Source organism: Tinamus guttatus, unplaced genomic scaffold (assembly GCF_059628265.1).
Source record: "Tinamus guttatus ecotype Peru unplaced genomic scaffold, ASM5962826v1 Tinamus_guttatus_pri_ptg000076l, whole genome shotgun sequence".
Classification (NCBI taxonomy): domain Eukaryota; kingdom Metazoa; phylum Chordata; class Aves; order Tinamiformes; family Tinamidae; genus Tinamus; species Tinamus guttatus.
Genome location: NW_028288610.1, coordinates 1,281,208 through 1,299,056, shown reverse-complemented (window position 1 = coordinate 1,299,056; position 17,849 = coordinate 1,281,208). Strand labels below are relative to the sequence as shown.

Sequence of the window (17,849 nt, the reverse complement as noted above, 5' to 3'; positions counted from 1 at the left end):
ATATTGTGATATTTGTAAATATTTCTATTTTTTTATTTTTTTGTCTTTTATATCTCATATTAAAAATTCCAGAACAGGGTAACCTTGATGCATACATTCATCTCTTCACCTGCAATATTTTTTGCGCAGAGTATTAATCACTGTGACTGCTAAATTAGCCTTATTAGATTGTCACCTTTGTATCTAAAAATAGCAGTGTGGTCTGAGCGCATTTTAAACAGAAATGCATACAGAAATCCGAAACCTGCTAAAAGTTAGGTTCAGGAATTAAAACATTTTAGATAAATACCATAACATCCTGAATTGCAAATGGAATATTATGCACCAATGACTTTCACAAAGCTTCCTCTGAACAAAATTCCTCGCTACCTGCCTTACTAACCTTCCTTAATCTCTGACTTCCTACAGCATTTTCATTTTTCCCTTCAAGCCTGTTTTACTGCCAAGAATATTCTCCTTCTTTGGCCTCTTCTGTCTCTTCCTATCTCCCCCAATATTTTTTTTCTAGTAAATTGTTTCTTTTTGAGGTACAATAATGAATTTGTTAAGTAACTGCATGGTGCGAACACTCAGAGAAACACTGTTTGAGTTGTAACACCTGATATGACTTTATACATATTTCCCTACATTATAGAGATATACAAAGTATATTTCTATGCAAAGTCTCTTGATATCTATCAGTTAGTATTCTACAGCAGGATATTGATATATCTCTGTGCGTATGTGTGTGTGTGTGTGCATCAAGATGATTCAGCTGCAACCAAGACAACAGAAATCAAAGAGCTTTGAACTATTCTATCATTTATAGATAGAATATATTTATGCACTATTTCTATCTCTAAAAATATTTTTTCTACACTATTTATATCAATTATAGAAAGTAAGTAGCTGCTATGGAAAGACACAAGTCAAGAAATCAGAGGTTACTAGAAATATCTATAAGATTATCAGAATTGAGATGATGAGATTTAATTTCCTGTAGAGCATTGCAAAGGTTAAAATCGATTGTTCATATTTTGTAAATCAAATTATTTCTGGAAATTTTCCTATCTCATTTGTTTTCCATCTGTACAGCTCCTTAGTTCATGAAGTGCTGTTAATATATTCACAACAGAGTTATGAAATTACCACAAAATTCTTCCAGAAAATAAATCTGAAATCACTGTTGTGACCCTGTAAGCTCCAATCTTAACGATTACTCTTATTTAATTGGAAATTGAAACTTACTAATTGTGAATTGAAACTTATCGCTGTGATCAGTTCACTGAAAAAGTGGCTCAGGAAATGCTCCTGACTGCTGTAGTAAGCTAAATAAAATTCTCAAACTATTTGTAAAATGTGTTTTTCCATGAATAATTTTAAAATACAAATTCATTTATGTAAATCATACTCTGCTCTCAGACAATTCTCAAGAAGATGCAAGTTTTTATTGTATATATTATTAGTCACAAAATATTCACCTGGCTGCATTCTTCTCCTCATTTCAATTGAAATAACAGACTAAGGAACTTTTGCAGCTGCCTCACAATATAAGCTTAATTAGCCAGTTCTTTTCACTCAGTCTTTTCTACCCCAGAAAGCATTTTTGATTCTTGTTAGGACCCATCTTAGATGGATTCAATGGAAAATAATAATATCCAGTTTCACTGGCAACCCATAATAACAGTAATAATAATAATAGTAATAATCCTACATTAAGTTATTCAATGAGCCAATACAGCAATACAACTTGCAAAATAATATCATTCGCATAAGTATATTCAAGAACAAAAAAAAATACAATATAGTGTCAAACATGTAGAAAAATACCACTAAATATGCCATATAAAGGACAGAGCAGAATGATTTTGATTTAGGTCTTTTGAATTTGTGTTGTCTCTATATAAAGAATTATTTATGTCTGTTTAAGGCAGCAGCAAAATAAAAAAGAAAATATAAATCAATGAAAATATAGAAATTTGTGTAATATTTTTGCTACTCCTTGTAATGAAGTCTATTTCATATATACTTGAATAACATCTAGACTTCTGAAGGCAAGATTCTTTAAGTGATTACTTTTAGCTAGCATGACACAGCTGATTTGTTTATCTGTCTTTAAACCCAACTGTACCATCTTTCACTATAAGAACCTAAGCATCGTTAATGTCAGTCTGTTTCACTAGAAAAGTCTCTGTTATCTTTTGGTCTGCATGAATTCTGGAAATATTCTCTTTGTTAGCTATAATTTTCCACTACTGCCTCCCTGATTTCCATCCTTCTTGTTATCACATCATGGATCTTGGTATTGCTTATTACATTTGTACATCTAAAGTTTCCGGAAACAAAATTTAGGTAGATAATGGCATGAGTGCTCCTCTGGCTGTTTTAAAACACCTCCTGAAAGGAAATGTTCCACACACAACAGTCCATTAGGATTATTGATGCCACTAACATCACTTAAAATTCTGGAATAAATACTCAGGGACTTTTTTTAAACAATTTAGTTTAATTTTTAAACACTTTAGAGTTTATACGGACAAAGCACACACCTGTCAAAGATTGAGGATTTTACAAAGAGGTCAATTTCAGCTAAGTTGCTATACATCCTTGGGGTACAAAAACAGTTAAATTGTAAACTTTTTTCAGTCTGAAAAGGCAAGAAAAGATACTGAGTAAATAATGAACAAGCAACGGCAGACATAGCCACAGCAAAACCAACTATGTTAAATCATCTACCCTCCTGAAATTTATAAATACAGAGGATCCCTAATTTATGTGGGTAGCACTCTAATTTCTGTGAGTAGCAAAAGAAGACACAAGAAGACGCTGCATAATGAACTCACAACATTTTAAACGCTACATCTAAGAAAAATATGGTGATAAAGTAATCATTTAAATTAGTTCTGCCCTGAGTCCTCACAAAAATCTGTGGAAACTTGTTTTCGTGGAAAGTAGTAATTAAGACATAAGCCTATCTAAGAAGCATGGAAGTACAGCCTTTTATAGCACTAAATTTTACTTTTGAGAAATTTTCCTTTTGCGAAGTTCCGCCACTCCAAACCAGATCGCGATCCAGAAAAGTGACCCTGGTTTTCTGCAAGGAGGATCATAGCACTTATGCTAATCCCCACGACTCCCTGAGGATGAGACACCAGCTTCAAGAAAATGACAAATGAGCTCCATTGTCTTGAATCCTACCACAAAGCACTCACGATTTGTTATTTCCTAACCCAGGACTTTCCATAATGGTGATTTGTTTCACAGCATGGAGAGTTTCCCGGTAAATTTTGATACACCAAATCCTTAAAAGAGGAAGTTGGCAACATGTGAAGCTAGATGTGCACAATCAATCGTTCAACATTTATATGATTTCATTACATGTGATAAAAATATAAACTTCAGAGTGAAATTATTTTTTCTAAACACATATGATTGAGAAAGATTCAATAATAAATAAAACAAATTTGAGTCTTAAATTCATCCAAGGTAAATAAAATGGAAAACAGGCTTCAAATTTTAGATGTACACAAACACACAGATTGGTACAAAGATACTTCAACATTGTTTCAAAATATTTGCAAATTTGTCTTAAAGAAGATACTGTCAGTAGTGTCAAAATTTTGCTGAATTTTGATTGGTTTTTAAATCTGAGAAGATTAAAAACAATTAAAATTTAGAACTGGTTCAAAACAAAGAGGAGGCTAGAACTCTTTCTCAGTGTATCAGAGGGCATATGGGCAAATTTTAATTAAAGAGAAACTGCATTTCTTCATTTCCCCAAAACTCTTGCTGGTGAGCAGCTTTGTGTTCTCATGCTAGTAAGAGCCAAGTTACTCATGCTTTCGTTAACACTGTTAGCCATGGGAACCTTTGCCATTCATACACAAATTGTTTGCTTTCTTCTTTCTCTGTCAGCTCTCCCATCTGAAAATGATGGAGAAAGCCAGCATTGTTAAAAGTTACTATTTTTAAAAAGAAGTATTTAATTATATAATTAATAATGTCAAGAAGACAGTGTAGAGCACAAAATCATTTGTGATACCTAACTATCAAGCAAATTAAAGCCAATTAAAATGGTTTAAAAAGATTATTATTCACAGCCATGTTTAGATTAAATAACAGATTCAAAAAAAATTATGGGATTCTTTATAACTAAAATCATGTTGTTTATATCTTGAACAGAAATTGCCAGGAAGAAGTACTGCTTTTAGAAGTAGTCTTTAGAGAAGCAAAAACATTTTCAAGGTTTTTTGAAAAATTATTCCCTGAAACACATTACCTTGTTTCTCCTGAAGAATGAAAGAAAAACAGCCAAAAGAATAACTCTCCTTTATTGGACACAAATCTTATAATCTAATATGCACACAGATTTGCAATGATTGTATACTTTAAATGCAAAAAGGGAGGTTGAGTTTAGCTGTTTCTGAAATTATGAGCTAACTAATGCAAAAATAGTAATGAAAATAGATTGAAGAACATATTAAAATTCTCCTTACTCAAATGCGTTTACATTTTAAGACACATAAAGACAAAATTTAAGACAAAATTAATTTAAGCCAAGTTAATCTCTTTCAGAGATTAAATTAATCCCTTTGAAAAGGAAAAAAAAAAGTCCAAAAATGTGTATTTTACCATTAATAACTATTCACTTGAGAATTATACGCTTATCAGAACTTTTAAATGATACTAATATTGTATGAACTTTGAAAAAAGATACTAATATTAATTCTAGGAATTGACACTTGAAATATCTTAAAATAAGTATCACAGAAAAAAATGTGGAGAAAATACTTCGAGAGAATAAACAAAAAAAAAAGTGACAAAGACAAATCATAGCAGTTGTGCAAAACATAATTTTTGTCAAATTCCAGCTAACTATCAGGTTATCTATGAAGAGTACAGAACTTGTAACTATAATGTAGTTTTTCAGAAACTAACATTTCAAAAATGTTTCTAAAAGTACATTAAAAAAAAATACAAAAGTACATTATAAAAAAAAAAGTAGAATTGAAATCTGCATTACCAGAAAACTCCTCATAGGTGTAAGGCAGTAAGTCTGAAATCAAATTATATTGCATGCTTAAGTAACAGTGTCACCAATGTCGTTTATAAACCAAATCCTAATATGGAGAGAAGGAAAGACAAATCATATTTAGAAGTCACAAGATGGAAGAGATCTTTATCTCACCTAAATTCATCATATCTGCAACTGAATTCAGCACTCACAGTCATGAAACCATTTTATAAACAACAGAAATAAAAACAATTATGGAATTGGATGGAATTCATTTCAAGCTCATAGAGAGATGCTAGTTAGTCAGAGGAATGAGCCTTAGAAGTGCCATTAAAGAGATCTTACACATCGCAACATTTGTAGATATCTACAGGAAAAAAAAATGTGAAAGAAAGCGGCATGGAAGTATCACTTGGCAGAGCAAGTTCTACCTTAAAAATCACTGTCGTGTAGGAGTTAATTAAGACTGTATTCCACATTGGTACGATCATGTAGCAAGTTCCAATGATGACAGCAGTTTCAGAATCATAAATTAAGATAAGCCATAAGGCAACTGAGATAACTGAAAAGTAACAACTGAAAAGGAACAAAAACGGAAGCTGTGAAATTGTACAGAAAATATGTATTTTTTTTTTTATTCAGATTAGGGATAATGTTTTCAAATTACAAAGCTTTGCATGCAATGGTGAATTCTGAAGTATTTATAGCATCTGATGGCCCTTGAAATCAGACAGCTTCTGTCTTTCTAATGGATAACAGCAAAATGCTTATCTTTGGTAATTAATTTGAAATATTGTAGTAGGCAATGACTCAAATAAAAAGATGACAGAAATAACACAGAAGAAGATATTAAAAACTGTGGGATATTTTTTCTAGAAATGTAGCTGGGCATTTTATTTGAGAAGTGTTAACATAAACAGATAACAGCCTGAGAAAATCTATAAAGTAAACAGAGATTTAAGAGTTTCATTCCCAAACTATTTCTGAATACTGCCAGAAGTAAAATATCAAACAAAAGTTATCCAAATTTTTAGATTTATTAGATTTTTAGAGTGCTTTTGTTTTCCCCTTTTCTAAACAAAGTAATGTATGAATGTTGTCTGTGTCAATATCCACAGCATCAATACAGGATTTCGTGAGAGCCTTCACTGAAGAGATCAAGCAACTCCACCTCTCTGATTCCTTTAGTCAGTCTCTCTGACGATGCTCAAAGACAATATTGTAGCAGCTTATGCTCATTTAACATTTGGAAGATTGTTTTCCTTTCCTCATTCCCCACAGCCATATGGATTAGAAACTCATTTATTTCTCTTTGTTGTGAAAACACAAACTGAAGCAGAAGCATGTAGCAAATTCAAAAAGAAGGATAATTATGCAACAAGTAAGACACTGCATAATCTCATTATACCATAGATGGAGTTTGACAAAAACAGAGTAAAAAGAACATTTACAATTAAAAATCAACAAAATTAAAATGCATAAAATGAAACACATTTTAACACACTGCTTAACTGCATCAAGAAACCACTGAAGCCCAAAGCTTAGCAAGCTTCAAAAATGATTTTGTTCTTCATATGTATAAAAGAAGGACAGAAATAACACTGACAGGATAAAATCACAGCCTTCAGTCCAGACTGGTAACCATTGTCAGTCAAGGAAAACTGTAACTGTGGGTTACGGGGTAAAACTATCATTCAGTGTTCTGTGTGGGCTTTGGATATACCTTGGTATAAGTATCAAGATTCTCACTAGAATTTCTAGGATTTAATAGGAGTTAAATAGATTGGAACACCAGAAATTAGATTCTGAATCACAGCGGAACAACAATAAGACTCTATATTAATTGATTCATACTGATATTTTTTTTTTCTAATAATCTCAGAAATTTGTTTGGTTTAGATTTTGATTTCTTTGTGCTGATTCTTTCTCTCACTAAAATCAGATTAAATATTCCAGAAAAACAAAGCATATAGTGCTATTGTATTTTTTTTTCTAATTAAAAAAATAAGTTTAACACATTAGCATTAAAACTTTGGGAAAATAACCTTACCATACATAATAAAAAAAGATTTTTAGTCTTCAGCATATATGTTTGCAGCTCTTAATAGAATAATGCTAAGACTAGGTTTTTGCTGTTTGTTTCTTAAAGCCCTTTATTTTGTCAAAAACTAAATTAGGTTTTATATTTAATTATTTATTTTAATCTCTTTCAGTGTTGCTCTTTACATTACACTGCTTTGCTTGATAAATGCTTGCAACAACATATGGAATAAATACTTTATCTCTTCCATTGAAACCTCATCTCCAGTATTAATGGAACATACATACCCAAATGCTTTCTTTCTGACGATACTGCTTCCAGTTTCTTCCACTATCACTGAACATCAGCAGGTAGCTGGTTACCCAGTTGGAGCTCCCATATCCACCTTGAGTAGCGACAGCAGTAATCTCCGTTCGTTCACCAAGGTCAATCTGAAGCCATTGGTATTTATTGGACACAAGTGGAGACCAACCACCGGCACCTTGAAAGGGGAAAAAAGATGGAAAATTACCATTAATAGATACAAGTTACCATGAAATGTGTACGATTCAAGATGCACCAGATCTGGCTTGCTACTACATGTCAATTAGCATAAAAATGCATATGGATTACTTGGCTGGATGTAACCACTTAAAACTATAAAAAGTCAGAGTGGATTTCCTTTATTCCTTATCTCTCTCTAAAATTAACTTTTGTTATGGATTCTTCTGAGTACCTTTTATTCAATTTGGCAATGTTCTTCCAGTAAATACAGCAGATTTTTATTTGTTTTATAGATCCCTATTTCTATTACTTCCTAAATGCTAGAGAAACTGTTGAGGTTTCTTTCAACCTGAATGATTCAGTGTGATTTTGTGTTTCAAAAGGGCTGGATATACAAGTGCATATATGAAGCAAGAAAGCACAACTGGGTGATAAACTTGTGGGTCTCTTTTAAAATAACCTATTTGTGCACAAAACAGAATAAAGTATGAAATCTACACATGCATACTTTCAATCACAACATCACACATCACAGAATAACACGGAATAGCAGAATGGCTAAGGGAACCATTGGACCTCTATGGATCATCTAGTCCAACCCCCCTGCTCCAGCAGGGACTCCTAGAGCACATGGCACAGGGTTGCATCCAGGCGGGTTTTGAAGATCTCCAGAGAAGGAGACTCCACAACCTCTCTGGACAGCCTGTTCCAAGTGTCTGTCACCCTCACAGTAGAGAAGGTCTTTCTCATATGCAGATGAAACCTCCTGTGTTTTAATTTGTACCCCTTGTCCTATCGCTGGCCACCATGAAGAACAGTTCAGCCCCATCTTCTTTAAATCCTCCCCTCAGGTATTTATACATATTGTTCAGATCCCCTCTCAGCCTTCTCTTCCCCAGGCTAAAGAAGCCCTTAGCCTTTCCTCATAAGATAGATGCTCCAGTCCCATAATCATCTTTGTTGTTCCACACTGGACCCTCTCTAGAAGTTCCACATTGCTCTTGCACTGAAGAGCCCAGAACTGCACACGATACTCCAGGTGTGGTCTTACTAGAGCTGGGGAGAGTGGGAGGATCCCCTCCCTCGACTTGCTGGCAACAGTCCTCCTAATACTGGCCAGGATCTCATTGGCCTTCTTGGCCACAAGGGCACATTGCTGCCTCATGGGTAACTTGTTGTCAACCAGGACTCCCAAATCTCTCTTTTCAGAGCTGCTTTCCAGCAAGTCAAACCCTAACCTGTACTGGTGCCTGGTGTCATTCCTCCCCAGGTGCGGGACCCTGCACTTGTCCTTGCTGAACTTCATGAGCTTCCTCTCAGTCCGATTGTCCAACCCGTCCAGGTCTCCCTGAATGGCAGCACAGCCCTCTGGGTTTTGGCCCCTCCCACTTACTTTGGTATTCTCAGCAAACTGTTTGAAGGTGCGTGTTGCCCTCTCATCCAAGTCATGGATGAACAAGATGAACAACACTCAGGGGAGTACTGATCCCTGGGGGATACCACTGGCCACAGGCCTCCAACTAGACTTGGCCCCATCTGGGGGCCAGGGCCCATGTATGGAAATGTAAATGGAAATGGAGATGGAAATTTCTATAATCTGTAAAGCCATTAAAAATCTCCCATGGGAAGCAGAGGCCAGACCTTGAGAAAGATGATGTTTGCCTGCCTAGGCTGAGCGATAAGGAGCAGGGATGCAGCTGCTCAGCCCAGTTCACAGGCAGCCCACTCCGAAAACCTGTTGAAGGTGTCTGCTCGGCCGGGCTTGTAGCCTTCATAACCGCACACATGCTGTAAAATAGTTTTGAAGGTCAAACACCCGAGAGGGAGGAAGAAGAGGAGGAAGGCAGGACCCTCAAATTGAGGTCTGAGACCCCCAACTGGTATGCGTGCCTGCACACCCAGGGGTGGAGAGTAGCGCAAGTAAAGGCAGAACTTGTCCGCCCCTCAGCCTGCCTCCTGGATCATACTGACCCTACATGCCAGGATGCGCCGGGCATAGAGAGGACAGTGTGGAGAGAGCAGAAGGAAGAGAAACTCAACTCTGAGGCCTACCCTGTCTCTGCGGGAGCCGGTCAGCAACCCTCTCTCTCTGATCTGCCAGCTCAAGAGGATGTTTGGGTCCAGTATCCTTCCAGCAGGTATCACCTTACGAGTAGTTATCCATACTTTGCTTCTTTTATGTGCTTTTACCTGAATAAATGCTCGATGTAGTCACCTTATTCTGGCATGATTATTGCCGAATCCCGAGCCCATCCGGGACAACCCCCAAACCTTCAGAGGTCCTCAACCCTCTGAACTCTGTCATCTAGCCAGTTCCCAGTCCACCTCAGTGTCCACTCATCTAACCCACACTTCCACTTCCTGAGCTTCCCCATGAGGGCATTATGGGAGACAGTGTCAAAAGCCTTGCTGAAGTCAAGGTAGACAACATCCACTAACTGAAACATAACAATGTTTAAACTTATGATACGAAGTTTAAAGATTGCTTGTGTATTTAACTCTTCATCCAAACCAGGATTTACAACTTCATGCAAAAATTTTCTTTAAAATATTTTGACTTAACTCCCAAGGAGTTTCTTCCCTTATTCATTTACCTGTGAAAACAGACAACAGATCAAGGATATACCTATATATATATATATTTAAATCCCTGCTCAGCTATAGTCTCCAACTGTATAGTCTCCAAGAAGAAACCTCAGAAAATTCAGCAGGTGTGAAAAATGCTGTAGGTATATACATATACATATATACATATGGTTTCTTCATGAACTACCTATTCGTCATACTACCGGAGACTGTACAGTTGGAAACAATACAGTCAGACACTATAGCTGAGCAGAGATTTAAATTTCACCTTCATCTTAATTAGTGATTTATTTATTTAGTGAACTTATTTATAAATAACTGAGTCTCGGTATTGACTTAAGGACAATCATAGCATCACAGCAATCCTTTCCCAATAAATATAGTGTTTTTTTAGACACTATAAGAAAATAATGCAGAAGCTCATAACTTGAAAAACGAAATGAAGCAAAACAACCAGCCTAACAAAAAAGAGTGCTTCCACTTGCATTATCTGGTAAATGCACTTAACTAAAAATTAAGAAATACAGATATTTCTAAGAAAATGAATATTTTGAATAAGAAGCACAGAAGGTAGCATTCTGATGATGATAGGTATTCAGAAAATTAAAAATATATGACAATATATAATTGCACAGACTTTGTCATATCTGTCCATGCTTCTTGAGGGGGTACATGTGTGTAGGTCTTTAATAATGTAAACAGAATTCTCTCCTTGTGTATGCTAAAATCTAAAAATGAATTTTAGTAACATAACAAGAGTTTTAGAAAAATCTGTTTTTATGCACTACTGCTTGAATTAGCCAAGTGATTATTACATTAAAAACAGAAAATAACTCAGGAATACAGTGAAAACATAGATAAATGCTAAAATAGCCACAAGCAAGTTCATTCATATTCAGCTATGTTTTCCATAAGCAAAAAGGACATTATCAAGAATAAAAAAGTCTGCTTATTTAAAATAAAAGATTTGAGTTTTTGTTCAGCGTTTATTTTCAACTTCATGTACTGTAACATTCTTTATTCTTTAAGAAGAATTTTTACTTTACTGTATCAGTATTTCAAGGTGCTGGGTGCTCACACTCAGCAAAAATATAAGTCCATAAGGACATATGAAGATAGTTATAAAACAAGTTCCCAGCTTTATTACAAATAAATAAATAAATAAAGCTTTCAGAATCAGTTTGTTTTGCACAGAGAACAAATTAACATCTTTAATTCTTTTTACAAGCTTGGAGAGAGCAAAATTCACCCATTACAAGGCACTCCTGGAGTGCAAAACCCCTGACTGAGTGATGCATTAAAAACATTCTGGCAGTCACTAGCAAAGGATGTACAAGGATGTACAATGTCTCTCACAAGGCTGTGGTTGTTTTCCCGCCACCCAGCTCCTGCTCCCGTGATGCCTCATCCCTTGGTGGTCCTGGGACCCTCCTGAGCTCTGCAGACCTCATGCAAGCAAGTCCAGCCCAATTAAGGGGACTGATGCCCCTCAGGGCAGGACATCATGACTCCCTTCTCATTGACAGGTCACAACAATCCATGTCATCTCATGTCACAAAGATTAATGCTCAGTTACTGACACCCACTGCAAGGGAGCTGGATCCTCTTTGAAATGCAAGGCCAGGGGTTGCAATGAGGTCAATCAGAAATGCCAAAAGGCATCTTGCTTCACAGCTGGCAGACTGGACAGAAAATCAGGGATTATGAGAACTATACAAAGTGGCAAACCATTGCAAATACAGAATGAACTTGAGTAATAAATTTCCTTCATTCGAGTCCTAATCATTTTTAAGTACCAACATATGTCTCATCATTTTCCAAACAAATCATGTGACTTCTGGGGACTTTTAATTGCAAACTGGAGATGGTTGAAACATAAAAAAAAAATAAAAATCAATTTCCCATTAAAATTACCAAACGACATTTGGTTTACATAAAAATTGTTTTTTTTCTCAAAGAAAGTAAAAATATATTTTAAAGGTCAACGAATACTCTCCAAATCAGTCAATTTTTGAAAACACTAAATACTAGAGGAACATTTACGAATACTACATGTCTTTTCTTATGAACCTCTTCCTCTACTTTGGTCTGAGACTTGAAGATTTTGCAGGAGATTCCCCATTTGACACCTGACATTTAAGTTAGTAAAAATTAAATCAGCAAGCTCACTTTCTGTGTGGCTCCACTAATATTTCCCGTGGCTTCCCTTGGAACACAGCAAGTCAAAAAAGTCTCCCTTTAACACTGCTGCTTTGGAAGGAATGAGCAGTGTCATCTCCCAGAAATTTCACTGCTTACATCTAAAATGCTTTGTTGCAAAGTCCCCAGCCTCAGCGTTTGCATCCACAGGGTTTTACTCTTCAGTGGCTGTGCAGAGAAAACTGGTGCATATTACCTAAGACCAGGCAGCTCAACTCTCACTGCCAAGCATCAAGCAGAGGCAGTAGGATGCACCAAAAATCTGCTTGCATCCACCTGACCACGAAGCCACTGCAACCCACCTTGACCAACTGCATGGCATGGCACCATGCCTGCCCTACCTCCTTTTCTTCTGTATCTTCTGACTTTGCAGCAAGATTAATGTCAATACTGAATGGTTGTGCTTGGCAAGGCTGTTTTGTTGTTGTTGTTGTTGTTGTTGTTGTATCATATTTTTCTAGAGGCTATTCTATGAAACATGCTCCAGGATGGACCTTTAGAGGTCCAGATCTATTTTAGGGAGTTGGACCTTTAGAGGTCCCTTCCAACCTCAACCGTATGGTTCTGTATCCTTGGACATGGCGATTTGCGGAAGCAAAGTGCACCATGGATGTCAGAAGGGTCTTTCAAAGAAACACAAAAGGTCTGTTAGATTCACAGATGAATTTAATTACAGAAGAATTTCATTCTCATGTGAAATTATGAGATGATTTTCTTTACTTTTGCAAGTAAAATATCCTCTGTCCTCTCCCATTGAACACCATTATAAATGAATCATACTGCAGAGTAGGCATTAGTTCCTCATCCTGGCTTGTGTTTACTAGGATAAGTATTTTAAGGGCATGAATTTAATAATTCCTCAGTATTGTAAGTATGGCAATACCATTATTATTGAAAACAGAAAAAATAATACATTTGAAAAGGGCTACCAAAAAGTACACAGGACAAGACTGAGGAAAAGTCCCTAAACTTTAAAACCATGACAGAAAACAGCTAACTAATCTTACGGTGGATTTGGGATGCTAGCAGAACTATGGAGTCTGGATTCAATTTATATTTACTATGATTAAAGCTTAATATTACTGGAAAAGAATTCATTAAGTTATGCTTAAGTTTTGTAGTCTGGCACTCAGTGGTCATCAGGCTGCTAGGCACCTTCTATTTTATTTAAAAACCCAATAGGGAAGATAAACTGAAATAAAGATTCCCTCACTAGGCAACTCCAAAGTTCCCTCTCTACTTTTTTATTCTGTGGATGGCTTCCCTCTGCATCATTATGCAACCTACAGAATATCTGAAAACTGGTACATGCATTTGCATTAGCTTCTCCACATGCAGCTCATTACAAGAGTCTCACCATTTATACCGCTTTCAATTTTGGTCTATTTTTGCATATTTAGCCAAAAGAGTGGCAAGCAATGTGTATAAATAAAAATCCAGATTTGAACTAACATGCATTGTAAAGGATGCCTTTCCTTGATTAACCAAGCTGTGTATTTCCCATATGGATCATTTAACAGAACCTGATTTTAATTGGAAGTCAATAAAGTTGCACAAGGGATGAATTTGGCTGCACGTATTACAAAGCAGATTTTCTGCAGTTGACAATTGAGGCTTTCTGTGCTTAGAAATGTCAACTGAAGTGTGTTGCAAAAAGACTAAAATATCAAAATGTAGTGTTATTTGCCTTTTCAGCCTGAAAAGCAAGTCACAAATGAAGATTTGTGAAACTGCAGATTAACAGTGTAAGTAAAAAATGAAAAGTTTTTATTCTATAAAAGTTGATGGCAGGATGTATAGAATGAATATTGGGATTGGCCCATTTTCCTCTAGATCACATGAAATTAATTCAACTCTGCATTAAGCCAGTCTAAGAAATACAGCTCATACAGTTAGGAACTTTCATTTATGTACCTATGATGGTCAAGATGTTATAAGGAGGCAAATCGTATCAGTTAATTGGCATTTTTTTTTCAGGAAAGAGTATGCAGAAGCTGCTGCAGCAATTCTGAGTCATACCTCAGTGATAAAAGATATAACCCTACACATAAAAAAAATAATTCATAGACAGAATATAGCAATTAAAATTGAGAGGAGGATCAAACACCTTGATCCTTAAATAAGGACTACAGAACTGAGAATCTGCTTTTGACACATAAAGAAGGCAGACTGCTATATCTGAAGCCAACTCTGAAATCAAGGCTTCACATATAAAATTACAGCACAGTGTTTTTCAATCACATATGATAACTGCATCATCCTTTGCATCTGATCTAAGAAAAATTTTGTTGTTCCTCAGGCTATTTTCAGGACTCAAAAGTCTAATTTTTACTTTTTATCTGTATTTAAACTATCAGACAAAATAGAGCCAATTCTGTGACTCAAAATAGAAAAAGGACATTCAGCATAGTAATTCTGGCCTCTTGAAAAGGATTTATGATTGCTTAAAGAAGATATGGTATCCAACTGGCCCCTTAGCAACCTTAGGTGTTTTTTTTTTTCTTTTTTTTTTCTTAAATCTCTGCAGTCTCATCCACTTTATAATTTAAGCTTGTGAATATAACAGGTACATTGTGTTCCTGTAAACTGAGAGAACAACAAATGTGTTTTTATTTAGAGATCACTAAAACAATACTACACAAATATACTACACAATTATATTTCAGAGATACACCTGCTGCATAGTTTCAACCAAATAAGTAATGCAGAGAAGAAGGAACTTAATCATTTCTGAATATAAACCTCATTTGAGAAATCTCACTTTTCAAGAACAGTTTCTCCCTAAAAAAAATGTAGTCTACAAAAAACAAAAACTGCCTTTCCAGCAGAAAACTATTGGAAAGACATTATTCTAACATTTGCCTCCCATTGTGGGAGGGGAGGGCAAAAGTCCTTTTCTAACATGTAGCAGGAGCAGCTCATTCTCACAACATATTCTTCATAATTATAAGTGCATACTAATCTCTATCAAAACAGACCATGACCATATGGCCACCTTTCAAAGAACGAAGTGCAGTACTAATTATATAAAGTGTTTGACTCATATTTGATCTTTCCAGCACAGTCCAAAATACATTGTCTAATGTAGACAGTTGGTCCACAGCATTTTGTGATATGATGGTCATGGAAAACCCAAAGAAAAGGTAGTGGTGTTGATAAATATTTGAATCACTAAAAATAAGCTGTCTTTTTGATAAGCTATTTGAGCCATCTTTATGAAATATCTCCCTGGTATATATTTAAATAGTGACTGATTGAGAAAAAATGTCTTCAAAGCATTCAGAAGATGTGGTGCAAAATGAGATTCATGCACTTGCTCACCTAAATTGTTGTCAATAGAGATGATAAAGGCTGAAACAAAATGAGCTATGTTCTTCTAATTGGCTTCATAGAGATAGAGTTAGCTTTGTAATTAGAAACACCACTTACAAGCACTTTTCTGTCACTCTCAATAAGATGCAAAATGCCTCTGAAACATCTTTTCATATAGCAACTGCTAGTTGTCACAAATGATTATTAAAACCTATTTTTTTTCTAATGAGACTAAAACTTGCCACACTTTTGAAATTTAAGATCTTTAAAAATACATATTCTGACAACTGAAAAAACAAAACTAAATTGCTGATTTTCTTCTTAGAACATACCTACTTTTTTCACTGACATTAAAATTCAGAATATCTCAAAACACAGTAAATCTTCCTACAAAAATAGACTTGTTCTCGATGGTAATTGCAGCTGCCATTCGGACTAGTGGAAAAGTTTCTCAAACCATTCTCCTTTGAAAAGGATAAGCAAGGCATCCTCATAGCTCATCTGACAATCTACCTAACTTAAAATTACCTGAAGTTCTCTCTTAGCTTTGAGTTCCATTGAGAAAGATCTGCATGCCATTTGTTCTAGGAAGATATACCTTCCTTACATAGAATAACTTATTGTTCTCTCTAGATTTGTTCCTGCAAAGATTCCTCTCATCCCTCAACTTCTAGGAGGCTGGATTTCTTTCTAATATGTCTGTAGCAGCACAGGTACCTTATTATACCTTTCAGTCATATGTGGAAGGAACTTCACAGTCTTCTTTCAAACAGTGCTTCTCACAAAGTATCTCAGTGAGAGGGAAATTCTGCAGTTGGACTTTGGATTTTTCCTAATACCATGCCATCAAAAATACATAGTTGCGTTGTCTAGTCACAATATTTCTGAAACCCGGACAAGAATCACAATAACAACCCCAAAATTGGTTCATGTGTTAGGAGAGATTGGGTGGTATCCAGATCCTTCACAGTTTTCATAACTATTTTTTTTTTTCAGCATAGCAGGGAAAGATGCTTATTTTTAAGGGATGGTACCATGCTGAAGACTTCTGCTAAAGGAGAGATTGCATATTGATCCTTTCATCATAACCAGAGTTTCGTTTTGTGTTTCAGCTATCTGGAAGCTCTTAGTATATGTTAAGCTTAATACAAATGAAAGTTCTCCATCAGTTTGTAATGTATAAAAATAAGACCACAATCATACTGTTATAGCTGAGCAGCTAGACATAAATATAAGAGTATTTCTCAGGTTTCTCAGTTTTTCTTAATAGTTAAGACACAGCAATTGGGTTTTTAACTTCGATTTAAGCACTATTAAAATCCATGAAAAGTGATAAAGATGTGGATCACTTGAGACTCAATACAAGATCCTGACCCACTTGAGACAATGGATTTCTCCTCAATACAAGATCCTGACCTTGGCACTGGATTCAGGCCAGTCATGGCATATTTTTACACATTGATAAAGTCCTAAGTCAGAACTGTATTTAGTGTCTCACGAATGACTAATATGTGTCCGTCACTTAGAAATTTCCCTTTCTCTTATGTGTACACAGTTGTCATCAAAATCTTACTCATTCAAATGAGATTTATATTCAGAAATGATGGGTACTGTGTGTGGTGGGCAGGTGCAAGCCTTTTCAGAACGTATACAGGGCTGAAACAAAGCCAGAATGTTTAGTTGGTAGAGAAATGAGTCCTGTAGTAGTGTTTTCCTTCTCTTTTTTTTATCTATGTTTCAAGTGTACCTGGGCTCAGGGTGCTTTATTAGCAATCCTTACTGCATGTGAAGATTGTATCATTACATTTATGATATACCTGCCACTCTTTTCTTCCTTAATCTTCTGCTTCTGCTTTGGTTGACAAAATGGGAACTGTTTGTTCCTTATGATTCTTAATTCTGTCTGAGGCCATTCTGTCCATAGGTAAGTGAGGCAAATAAAACTTCACAGAAAATAAAAAACAAATTATGACTACCATCCTTCATTAAGCTGATGAGTTTAAACAAATTTCCGGTACAAATTCAATACAGTTTCTAGTTGCATATTGAATGCTCTAGCAAATATCAACTAAAATAAATACCTAATGGAAAATAGGTATTTATTGCATCAATGTTCCTTCTAGCAAAATATAGTCATTCAAGTTGATTTTGCCACAAATTCTTAAGTGATTCTGTCACTTATGCATGTAAAAGCATTTTATTTTTTTTTCTTTCTAGTTGTTTTCCTTTCATTCC

The 17,849-nt window shown here is 35.5% G+C and overlaps 1 protein-coding gene across 1 annotated transcript in view; it reads right to left on the bottom strand.

Moving 5' to 3' along the window:
• CNTNAP4 (contactin associated protein family member 4) overlaps positions 1-17,849 on the bottom strand; it is a 214,761-nt gene that overhangs the window by 137,700 nt on the left and 59,212 nt on the right. The window contains exon 3 of the mRNA XM_088519940.1: positions 7,322-7,515. Coding sequence (XP_088376066.1) covers positions 7,322-7,515 — 194 coding nt within the window. The remainder of the gene's footprint in view (positions 1-7,321; positions 7,516-17,849) is intronic.